General features: G+C 41.1%; 1 protein-coding gene across 1 annotated transcript in view; it reads right to left on the bottom strand.

Moving 5' to 3' along the window:
* The window catches only part of LOC115623150 (teneurin-m), a 222,303-nt gene that overhangs the window by 12,239 nt on the left and 197,148 nt on the right, over positions 1-12,916 (bottom strand). Inside the window, exons 3-4 of the mRNA XM_030517360.1 lie at positions 5,410-6,045; positions 161-444 (exon numbers count right to left, since the gene is read on the bottom strand). Coding sequence (XP_030373220.1) covers positions 161-444; positions 5,410-6,045 — 920 coding nt within the window. The remainder of the gene's footprint in view (positions 1-160; positions 445-5,409; positions 6,046-12,916) is intronic.

The raw sequence follows: 12,916 nt of genomic DNA, 5'->3' as shown, positions 1-12,916 counted from the left end.
CAAGTCAGATGGGATGACATGTGATTTAAATGATTCGTGGTTTGGTGGTTTGGTGGTTGGGTGTTTGGGTGGTGCATGAAAGAGACACACAAAAAGTTAGAGTTTAGTCAAAATGCGCATTAGTAGACATCAAGATTAGGCGCGTGGAGCAACTACTTACATGTGCCGCTCTGGCAGTACGCGTGCCTGCACTGAAACCACTCAGCACCTCCTTAAAGTGGTACTGTGTGTGGGTTGGCAGCGCATTGCGTCGCCCATAGACGCCGATTGAGGCTCCGCGCGGTATGGTATAATCGAACTTTACGTAGGCCGCTTCCGACTGATAGAACTGCATATTCCAATAGCTATAGGGCTGTATCTCCTTCGTCAGCTTCTGGCCCAATGTTATTTGGCCAAATGTGGTGCCATCCGGTGGGAAACTGCGCGCCGGGAATGTGCGTGCTCCTGAGTATCGCAAGCGAGCGCATAGCATTGTGTGGATGTGCGTGTGTGTTTGTGTTTTTTTGGTGAGGGATGAGACAAAAAAGTAACAGTTTTCTTTGGGTTAGTTCCAGTTGATGTACATTCAAGGACTTGCAATATACTTTTCATAATATATGTATGGATATATGAGATGATTTTCATTTTGTACACATGAGAGCGCATGTGACTTCGCAAAAGATAGGCTACCTGATGTGATACTTAGAACTATAGATTTGTACAGAGATAATCACAAATTTTCAACTCATTCAAATCTGTTTACACCCAAGCTGAAGAACCTATTATCTTTAATACTTAGAGCTATAGATTTGTACAGAGATAATCACAAATTTTCAACTCCTTCAAATCTGTTTACACCCAAGCTGAAGTACCTATTACCTCTAATTTGTGGCCAATCGTTGCGTCATCAAGGCTGGACTGAGGAGGACTGTTAATCGATTTTTAAACCAATCCGTTGTGTTTTATTTTATTAAGGTTATCAAAGTGTTAATATTTGAGAGAGAGATAATCGGATCAATTCCAACTTCCGTAAATTAGCACACATTTCAAAATTATAATGAGTTCATTTTTTAAACCTTTTACGAAATCGTAATACTACTTGTTGTGTTAGACGAAATTAGTATGTGTGAATTCAACTTTAAAGAGTGTTTTTCAAGCCGCGTAGTGTTCAAATTTATTGGCCAGATGGTTCTGCAGTTTTTTTTTTTTTGAACTGCTTATATATGTGGATAGCTCGCAAATATTCTAGATTAGAGAGCCAAATATGAATCGGAGCTGCAGTAACCAGTTTCCGTGGCACTTCCATCGTCATCATCTGATATAATTTAAATGATGCCGAATATTCTTAAAAACACCCCTTAGAAGCTTGTTGGACAACTTAATGTCTCGCACTCAAATTTCATTTGTCAATCAACTTCCCACTGCTACTTCGTTGTGTCTGACCATGCCGGAGAGATGTACATAAGCAAATGTGTATGTTGGCCATGTTTTAAGGAGTATTGTACATGTGTTGGCGAGCTGATGAGTTTATTATTGCACAGATGAGTGGGGAAGTGTGTTGCCATGACTTTTCAAAACTAATTAGCAAACAACTAATTGGAGGGGTGGCGTGTGAAAGTGTTTTAGTTAGAGGCTAAACTAGAAGTTAATAAGCTGTACAGCCGTTTAGTTGTTGTTAACAACGCCCACACTCTGGGGGCGGCAACTCCCAAGTGCAGTCGTCTGGTTAATTGGCAGCATTTTAATTGGGGGGTTAGCAGTGGGTTAGCGCAGTACAAATCACCTTCGAGTATGAGTATAGGCATTACATCGGGGCATGCAAACTTTTCAGCAACGCCAACACCGTCGGTAGGTTCTGCATCGGCAATGTTGTTATCAAACTCTGTGGCAGCAATGTTAGTAGTTGTTGTTGCTGTTGTTGCAATTGTTGCAATTGTTGCAATTGTGGGTGATGCTACAAATGGGTCGTTCTCCTTCTCATCTTCAACTTCAACTTCATCTGCAGCCTGCACAATGTCAGCGTGGTGCGACAGAATGGTTGCTGACTCTATATGGTGTGGAGTGGTCGTCGTAGAACTGGGAAAGTCAATGTCAACGTCCTGCTGCTCCAGGAAATTGGGCAGACAGGCACATGGGCAGTCGGGCATGCGTGGCGGTGGTTCGGGCACACAACTGTCCACAATATGATCCGTTCGATGTTCATGGGTTAGCACTTGTTCTACGTTGTGGACGCGTCCATCATTGCGGTCGCCAGTGGGCAGAGCCACGTGCAATGTATAGACAGAGCCACTGCCATCATCTGTGGCTATAGTCAGGTTGACCAGAATCCGTTTTCCGGGCTGATCGTATTGCTCGCTGACAACAGGTTTAAGCGGCACAAACTCGTCGACGATCTCATCATCCACTTTGTTCTCCTTGAGCACCTCATTTTCCTGGGAATGGCCTGAAGCAGCCATTTTAGGAGGTTGCTGCTGTTGTTTTTTGATTTTATAAACATCCATTTCATTGGAGTTCAGTGCTTGTGCATCATCTAATTTGACAATATCAATATCATCATTATTGTAGGAGGCAGCGTCGTTTAGCATTAAATCGGCAGAGCTTTGATTTATTTGAGGGGAATGTTGCTGTGGCTCTTCGTGTTGTTGTTCCTGCTCTTGTTGTTGTTGTTGTTGTTGTCGCTTACTGCCGTCATCATCATTGTCAGCTAAATCACGCTCATTATTGTTATCATCAGTGGCAGCAGTGACTGGCGGCTGCTCTTGCCGTTTGATTTGAAAATAATTTTCAATAATATGCTCGGACAGTTTTTTGTTGTCGTCATCAGTATTGTTGTTGTTGTTGTTGCTGCTGGTGTTGGTGTTGATTTCAAGTTTGTCATCGTCCCTCTCAAGCGTTGCCAGCGTTGTTGTCGTTGGTGTGGCGTGCGTAGAGCTGCTGCTGTCACTTTGATTATCATCATCAATAACAACAACACCAGTAGTGCTTGATATCTGCTGCTCATCTACTTCCTCATCCTCATCCTTATCCTCATCCACATCGTCCTTCACTGCATCCCCAATCTCGGATGACTGCTGTTTGCCTTTGCCCAGCTTTTTGGCAGCGCTTACCACCTGTTTGCCCCGGCTTCGCAAATTGTGGTCTAATGATTTGTCAAATGCTTGCGAAGCAGCAACATCATCGGGCGCTGCTGGACTCAATGTTGCTGCAGCATGTTTCTGAGATCTGGTTTCTGCATCATCGGCATCTTCGTACACATAATCATCGATGTTGTCTGTGTAGCTTTTATCATCGAGGCTCAGATTTAATACGCTATCGATTTTGTGCAAACTTTTATCGTAATTACTTTGCTGGGCTCTCAAAGCGACAGTTTCTTTACTCGTCCTCGTCCTCGTCGTTGTCGTCGCCGTCGTCGTCGACCTGCCCATAAATTCCAAAATGTCTTCCGAGGCTGTAGTCAAAGCCAAATGCTTTTCAGCATTGACTTCACTCTCGCTTGTAATTAAGTCGCTGAAAGTTTCTGCAGCCTCCTGCTCCTCATGCTTGTTGTTGCTGTTGTTGTTGTTGTTGGCTGTTGCCATTAAACTTCGTCGATAGCGTCGTTTGTTCCCTGCCCTAAGCCACCAGGATGCCATCGCCATCGCCGTCGTCGCCCTTGCCGTTGCCGTTGCCTTTGCCTTTGTCGCCATGCTGGCTGACAGGTGCGTTGACATTGCTTTTGTATCGCTTTGACTTCCTATATAGCAGGTAGACAGACAGACATACAAACAGGTAAGAGTCTCGTCAACATTGTCATCGTTCTCGTCATTACTCGACTTCGTTTCTGTGCGTCTGTGGTTTTTGTATTTGTACTAGGCGGTACGTACTCGTACACTCGTATTGGGGGACAGAAGGGGTAGTTGGGGCGATGGTTTTTTGCGCTTTGTTGGCTCTTACACTAATCGAAGGGCGCGGTTGTTGAGCAGCAACCCCCCACAAATATCTAGCTATACACACACACACACACACCTTTTCACAAATTAAGCGTAAAATGTATTTTTAATTTAATCAGCCTGATTTGTGATGAAATATTTTTCGTTGCGTGCAAATAGGCGCACTTGCTCGTGTGTGTGTGTGTGTGTGTGTGTGTGTGTGTGTGTTGTATCCGTGTTAAAAGCTGACAAGTTGTCTGAGCCCGGAAGCTATTTTGAGACTGCGTATACGTATCTGTATTTATAGGTATATGTGCGTGTGTCTGTGTGCGCCAACCTCTGACAGCTTAATTGCCAAATGTTAAGTGTCATGTGTGCCGAAGGTCTGAAAGGTGGCCTAAAACGGGCAGACGAAAACGAAAAGAAACGGAACCCCTTCTCACATAAGCTGTCAAAATAGCACGAAAATTAGTTGCTCGATGGCAAGTGTTGCATTAAAATAAACCACAGCGCAACTTTTTGTTGATCTGCTGACACTTTGGCAAGGAAATTGAGTGAAGTAACTGGGTTGCTTATATCATCATAAACTAATACTATATATATGGATACATTTATTTGGGTCAGTGCACTGTAATAACAGTTTGAAATATATATTGCAGTTGTAATAAGCATACTCCTATAATTGAAATGTTTTATCATTTATTTTTTCCACAACCAAAACATTTACGTAGTTATAGAGAATGTTGTGGAAGTGAGAGTGCTGAGCTGACAGTTGGACTGGAATTGAAAGTTATTTAATCTAAATCAGAAGTTCTTTTGAGCTGTATTCCAATTTAAATATAATTGAAATAAAATGCATAAAAAGTTATAGTTTCAATCTTACACATCGGTTTGCAATTGCATAGGCTGCAAGACTATTGCCCACATTTGAAGATGTGTAATCGCAGTAATGTTGAAAATGATTGAAATAATCATTGAAATTTCAGAGATTTTGAATACCCCACAATGATTCTCTAGTTTTGGCTAATTTAAAGACATTCTACACATGTCCCTTTATTTACTTTTCTAGATATTTCAAACGTTGGGATTGAGTCTAAAAAGTAGACAGAATCGTTTAATATCTAATATTATTAGGCAAAGTCCATTACTTCTGCACTGTGTCTCTTTTTCTGCCTTGTAGGTATATTCTCAAAAAGTAATTAATGCAATGCGCTGCGCAGAGACACGACACTCCGGCCCCTACACATAGAAGCAGTAAGTTGAACTTTAATTGAATGCAATGAAAACTGAGCGCGAATTTAAATAAACTTGAGCTGGCACAGCTGTCAAAGGCAATTGCAAGGACGCAACTTTAAGATCAAATACGGAGAAAAACAATACACTTTCTTCCGCGAAGACGCCGCCAGGCCGACCATCGGTCGCGCGTTTTTGTTTTTGTTCTTGTTACTTTTTTTGCTCTTTCGCTCTCTTGGGAAAGTTGGCAAAACTCATTTAAAAATAATTAAAACTTGTGCATAATTACCTCCATTATTGGCATTTGCCAAGGACGATGACAGGGACGAGGAAGGCGTTAACGATGATTGCGACTGCGAGGAGGTGGCGGTAGCCGAAGCAGCCGCCGCTGAGGATGTTGCCTCCGCCGAAGCCGATGTCGACTGCAGCCCCTGAGCCGTGCCGCTATTCGATGTGGCCGTAGTTACAGTAGCCAGGCCCGTGCCTCCCGTGCCCCCGCCGCCACCATTTTGTCCGCCTTGACCATTTTTCGCGCGTACCGATGAGTTGTGCAATTTCGATAGATCCGTGTTCGTGCTCTTGGCCGCCGTCACCTCGGCCGCCTCATTGCCGACTAGAACTGTGCAGGGCGCTGGCTGGGACCAGTGCAGGACTCCGGTGCTGCTCAGCAGAATGAGCAGCAGGCAGAGAACGACAAATGCCGAAATCGCTGCAATGGTCACACAGGGTGTCGAACACCGGGCGATGAGACCCTTCCGGAAGTTCATCGGCGCCGAGTAGTGGTGTGTGGGCAGACCGTTCATGACGCGAGGCGGCAGGCCCGGACAGCCGGGCGTGCTACGCTCGTAGCCCTTAAGTGTGTCTTTAGTGGGTGTGGAACAGGCCGAGCCGCTTTTGAAATCGATGGGTGACCCCTTGTTGATGTCTGCAATTAAAAGCGAGTGTGGGGAAAAATGTTATTTAGGCATATAAATATAGTTCCATTTTATAAGAATATTAAATTATACTTGTTAATATCGTTCTGCTTTCTTCATTGTTTTTATTTACAAAGCAGGAGAATTTCTTGTCCTATTGTATTAAAGTTGCGGTGCTGGGAAGAGTTTGCTCTGTTCCTTTTTCTTCCTTTTCTGATAGCCTTCTCAATTACAGCTGATGGCTCAACATAGCCATCAATTATATGAAGCGAATCAATTTAATCGCTAGACCATAAAAAATCCTAGTACATGGCAAATGAATTCCATTAAAATCACACCTAATTTGGATCTGACCATGACTGTTAGGACAGCACCCACAACCCAACTCCCAACACCCGTCGCGTCGGTAGCGAGCGATGTCGCACAAAACCACAAAAACCAGGCGAAAAGTGACTGGCTGGTGGTCCGAGCTTTGTCGGGCACTATTGTATTTTGCTTATCGCCGTTTGGCGCAAATTTCATTTGTATAAAAGGATTTGCACAAGGATAACAAACTGACATCCAACATAACCTCAAACAAACGGACGGCAATGGACAAAACATAGAAAAAGGAAGGAAAGCCAGAATCCCAAAACGAACGAACGAGCGGACCCAGTAAGCAGGGAAAATGACCAGCGACAATGACGTTGGCAAAACAGCAAATATATACATACATATATACAGGCTATATAGTATAGCAAAAAATAAGAAGGGAACGAAAAACTGTTGACTGAAAGGTAGTGCTGGCTTTCATTTTGACTGAGTCCCGGGCAGAGCGATGAAGTGAAGTGAACAAATTGTGTGCTTTCAGCACAGCAGAGAAAAGGAGAGAGAGAGTGGAGAAAGCAGCAGTGGCAGCAGAGTAACATCAGCGGCATAAGTTGAAATCATTTGTTGACGCCATGATGATAATTCGATTAAGGCGACAGTGTAGGAAGAGTTCCCTTCTTCGTAAGGTACCTGGACTTGGTATTCAAAGGAAATGGAATTGTGCATATACATATGTATTACGTTTCAGTGGTCAGATGTGTATATAAGCAGGGGGATTGACAGACAAGGGAGTTTGAGAAGGGGACGCGAAGCGATAACTGGAACTGAAAGTAAGGATCGTTAGTGATCGATATCAGTAAGTTTAAGTATACAAGTGGGAAACATACAAATATGTTTAATATTATTTTCGTATTTAGTTCGGCAATGGTCCTATAAACGATATTTAGAATGTAGTAGGGAAAAAAATTATATTATTGTATTCCCACAGCTTAATAAAAGAAGAAGTTAAAAAAGATTCTTCTATTACAATAATACATCGGTTGTTCTTCGATATATGTAGTGTTTAATTTTCAAGTGAAACAATATTTTTAAACTTTAATAAAAGATACAACGAAATACTTTAAGAATTTAAATTACTGTTAAACGCACATTTGGTTTTAAATTTGTGGCACAAATAAAAAGCAGAAGTTAAAGAGCCAACAGTTGTAGGTAAGAACTGGGAACTGACACAAACAATTATACATATGTGCGTAATAATATTCATGTTTCTACGGCGACTTTAGTTTCATTTTGCACATAACGAGCTGGGCAGAAATATACCAGATAGACAACTATAACTTGCAAAAAATAATGGCAGCAACAACTGTGCAGACAGTTAACATATTTTTGAGGTTATGTTGGGTGCCAAAAAGTGCATGGAATGCAGGAGATTGGCGCATATATTGCTATCAATGCCAGTCTCGGTTACACATTTTGCGGTGGACGGACGTACAGACAAACGACCTCCGCACACACACACACACACACACACACACACATACACATACACACATCTGTCGCATGTGCCATAAATGCGTGCATATATGAGTATACATACAAGTATATATATGTATGTATATACATACATACATAGTCAACTATATATGTATACTAGTATATATACATACATATCTTCATATGCATGTTCGTTTGCGCTCCGTGTGACAAACGTTCCCTTTTACGAAAAATTGTAGTAATTTCTGCCAAAACGACAACGAGGACAACGACGACGACTGCGACGACATGGACACATTCCCATCGTCATTCCCATTGCCATTCCCCATTGCTATTGCCATTCCGAGCCACATCCCCACCTGCTGCTAGCAATATATGCCAATGAGCAGTGCGGGGCAGCGAGAAAGAGACCCATAGGAGCATAGTTTGCCAGTTCGCCAGGGTAACCCCAAAATGGATACGTTCAAGCTAAAGCGTTTCTGTCTGCGGATGGGTAGTTTGGACGAACGCTGCTTGGCCCCTCCCTCCTTCTTCCTTCGTCCTTTTTCCTCTTTCCCCGTTCCCCCATTCCCCATCCCAGGCGCCGCCTTCTGTGCAATGATAGCGTGAATAATGTCTGCGTCATTTTTTATATGTAGCCTGTATGTTTTCTATATATAAGTATTAAAGATACCACTGAGCGTATACGAGATGTTAGATTTATTTAATGTCAAGATTTTCCACACACACACACACACACACATACACATACGAGTAGATAGCATACGAGCTTATGTGTATGTATGTTTGAAGCAATGCTTAAATGTTAAGATGTGTAGGGAGACATTTGTATTACGATTTAAAGGTTAAGCGCGCGAAGTTACTCGCAATAGTTGCGTCGTTAGGGGGCGTGTGTGTGTATATCTGTCTGAATAAATGTAGATTTCTATATACATATACATATGCATGTATAACTGTGAGTGTGTGTTTGTGTGCAATTTTTATGAGCAGAACGTGTTACGAGTGCGGGGGCTGGCAAGGGTGTTATAGAATGTCTGTGTGGCCGGCGCATACTTGTCTGAATAATTAACGAACGCATAATAGCAGTCGGTGCTGCCAACGACTGATATAAATTCACACAAGTTAATGTGTTTGGTGCTTTTAAAAAGGAAAACGGGTGATGGCACTCGGGCCATTAAAGAGTGTATGGATGGGTGTGTGAGTGGACAACGCCGTTGAAGAACTTGCCTTATAATAAGTAATAAAGAGTGCAACAGGAATGCTTTATGGACAATTTAAAAGCTGAATAATACCATCCCCATAGCTTGGAATGTATAGTATAGTATGTTTGGTAAGCTCGTTTAAGAGCAAACGCTAAGAGAAAGCTTATTTTCACAGAAATCGAATGAGAAGATAAATTCAGAAAGCCATTTTATATTTTATTGGTTGGCGAATTGCAGATAACTCTTTAGCTGCTTTAATGACGACAGTGATATGTTTTTGTGTGGAATTACGATTTATGACAATTACTGCAATCCTGCGTTCTAACATATATTGTGCTTCGGGCATATTCCTTAAGTTAAATTCATATTCAAATCAATTTCAGTCATAAAATATATCCTTGGTCCTACACGAATCAATATGATCTCTTCAAAAAGGTAGACTTTTTTAATGAAAGTAACTTATCTCCATAAACTATTAACAAATAAACATCCTTTAATAATTACATTTTATGAAAATTAGTTGTAAAATTAAAATAAATAAAGCATATGTAGTTGGGCATCTCGCTTTGCAGATCAATTTTAAAAAAGCAGTTTATACATTTGTTCTCCAGCCGCTTGACCTTCCAGTGCGAGTCAACTAGAGGTTCCAAATAACTTGTAATTTTAAATTATAAATTTTTATCTTGGCTTCAGTAATAATTGTTCTTTTAGGACAGATCTTAAATAAAACAACTATTTTAAAAAAAACATATATATTTGATCTGCAGTAGCTGCTTATAACAGCTTCGATTTACTTCTATTGATTTACTGTCAAACAAATTGCAAAAGATTTGGGTTTTATTTTTTATATGGTGGGGTGGCCTATTATAAACTACTAGAGACTGTTCTTTTAAGCACCGTTTCGTGGCACTGCTCGTGCAATTGCGCGGCACACGCACAACTACAGTAACCACAAATAACATTAATTCTTGGGTCGTAGCTTTTATTTTCTGTAGCACGCTCTTGGATATTTTGAGTGCCTCGACTTGAAATTGCCGGGCGATTGCTGCCTTTTAACTGCGGCTAATAGAGGACGCTTTAACATTAAAAACTAAGATGAAAATGTTTGTATGTGTGGGTGTGTGTGTGTGTGTGTGTGAGTGTGTGTGTAAAGCACAGCTGGATGGCAGGGAATAACAGCCAGCCAGCCAGTCAGCCAAGTGTAAGGCGCCACAGCTCAGCGCACGTTGGATAGTTTGTGAGTTCGTTGCCTGCCGCATAAATGTTCAATTGAGTTTGATAAATTTTGTGCTTAATTGCAATTAAATCGCATTTCAATGAACTTTTCAGGCAGCGGCAAGCCAGTTAAGACCAACAACAACACCAACACCAACAACAGCAACCCTTACGGCGTCTTACACTTGCTGGCTATAAACGAAAATTAGTGGCTATAAAGCGTAAATAGTTTGAAATGTGCGCGTAAGGGCTGTCGAGGGTTTGGGTGCGTGTCTGGGCTGCGGTTCCTGCAGCTGCTAAGCTGCGTTCCTGCTGTCTGCCATTTGGCGGTTTATGTCTGCACAGTAGAGATAAAAATGCAACTTATTTGCTCGTTGTTCGTTGTATTTAATTAAATCGACTTGAAGTTCTTGCCTTTGCAGCCCCTTCTTCGGCGGCAGCCTTTAATTACAACTTATTTGATATGTGGCAATATTTTCATTTCATTGACATTTCATGCAAAATGTCGCATGCAAATGACATGCGGTCGGGATTTGGGGTAAGAACAACAAGCCGGTGGCTCGTTTTTATTAACCCAAAGCAAATCGCTTAAATTAAAGCAACAAAAACAATAAAAATAGTGTGGTATGCGCAGCTGTGAGTAATGGTTATTGTATAATGTGTGTGCCAATTTGTTTGTGTGTATGCGTGTGTGTCAACCCCATGGGCGACAACAATAACAATGGCAACAAGCTGTTGTCTGGCAGTCAACCCCCGAACCACACGCCTCCCCGCCTGTCCGCCAGCCCGCCTGTCGTCCACCTTTTATTGCATTTAAGTTGGCCACACACTAAATGTGATTTATGCTGGAAGCTACATACAATTTTTTAATAAAATTAAAATTTATATTTTATGTGTGAGCGGCTAAGGTGTTTTTACTCTAATAAACACTAAGTTAGCGCGTGGGGGGAGGTGGGCGGGCAAGCGAGCACTGAATTGAGCTTGATTTCATTTTAATTTGTTTTCCAGGCGGTTGCTCGCTCTACTTCAGGCAGCTGCTCGAGCAAATTAAAAGGCGGAAACGGGCGCCGAGACGCATGCTACGATTTTTGTTTCAATTTTAAGCAGCAGTTAGAGCGAAAATTGCGTAAAATTACAAATTAGTTGAAGCAGAGCACTTGCGAGGACGGAGCAAGATAAGACGATTAAAAATGAAGCTAATAAGAAAATTCGGCAAATCTGCTGTACATGCTGTTGAATGAGCACTCAGTTTAGCTGCGATTACATTTTCCTGAAGGACTATTCTTGTAATGGGGACTTATTTTCTCATTTTCTCAATTTGTTGCCCACGATGTTGCCCATGAATAGATTAGTTTTAAAGAGAATACTTCTTAAATAGAAGGTCAGACCTGCTTAGCCTTTCTTGCAATCATCTATAGCTTTCGATTTTTTTCTGTTTGGTTCAAGAGTGGGGTATTCTTAAAGTTTTAGAAAAGTGATAACTGTATTTTCTTTCACAGTAAAGAACCGTTTTAAGTATATTACATTAATTTTTATTATAAAAAAATAATTACATGTGAAAAGCACTTGAAGATCAAGCATCAACGACACAGAAACTTGAGCAGAAAAATAAAAAAAACCAGCTAATACTCGTATATACTTGTATATAAAGCCTCAGATAAACTATTAAAGGATAGATTTTACTTTCATAAGAAACACCAACGATGAGCTTAAGTAATAAAAATCAGCTTCAATATTAACGATAAAGATCGAGTTTAAAGATGGTTAAAGATTAGTAGTGGATTTTGAAATTGTGGAAAAATACTCTTAGTAAGTATTTTCATATTTCGTCTTTAAATATCATTAATTTTGAAAAGGAATAAATAAATATTTGCAATTTATTAAATCAATATTCTGCTACCAATATGGGTTAAACTCAATTTTGCTATAGCTCTATAAGCTTGTATTTTTTATAAGTTCAGCTTTTATTGCTTCGAAAAAATGTCTGGAATGTAAGAACAAGCATATACGTGTATATGTATATGGGTGTATATATAGGCCTAAGTAATGCGGTAACATGAAGTGTGTGTTAAGTACGCGGCCTAATTGCTTTTAGCTGAAGCTTCGTGCGGCCGACTACCGTCAATTTGCATAGCCGTTAATGAATATTTGCTAATATTTTAAGCACTAAGGAACAGCGCGCCCCATAAAAAAAACGGCAACGACTGTCGGCCTAAGCGCCAAAGCGTGCGACAATCAAATAAAAAAGTATGTACATACCGAATAAAAAAACACATAAAGGGGTACAAAAGTTCAGTTCACTACAGCTCTGTTTTTAATGGCAAAGCGCGACGATTTCTCAAACAAACAGGTGAATATATGCAACTGTGGGTGTGTGTGTGTGTGTGCGTGTATGTGTGTGTTTGTGTCTCGTAATGGAGTTGGCAAACAAACATGGCCGCCGGGGAAAAATCACATAATTTACACGTTTGCATTTAAGTATTAAGTGGGTTGGGAGGCAAGCGAGGCAGCCAGCTAAAGTGTTTCGTTTATATATATTTTTTGGCATTTGTTTGCCAAGCTCAGCAGTTGTGGGTGTGTGAAGATGAATAGGCAAATGTGTGTGTGTATGTGTGTGTGTGTGTATAGCGCGGCATGTTTTTAGTATTTTATGTGCACAGGA

This window comes from Scaptodrosophila lebanonensis, unplaced genomic scaffold (genome assembly GCF_003285725.1).
Source record: "Scaptodrosophila lebanonensis strain 11010-0011.00,11010-0021.00 unplaced genomic scaffold, SlebRS2 tig00000043-arrow-pilon, whole genome shotgun sequence".
Classification (NCBI taxonomy): domain Eukaryota; kingdom Metazoa; phylum Arthropoda; class Insecta; order Diptera; family Drosophilidae; genus Scaptodrosophila; species Scaptodrosophila lebanonensis.
The sequence above is the reverse complement of the archived record's forward strand: the minus strand, read 5'-3'. Positions and strand labels throughout refer to the sequence as shown.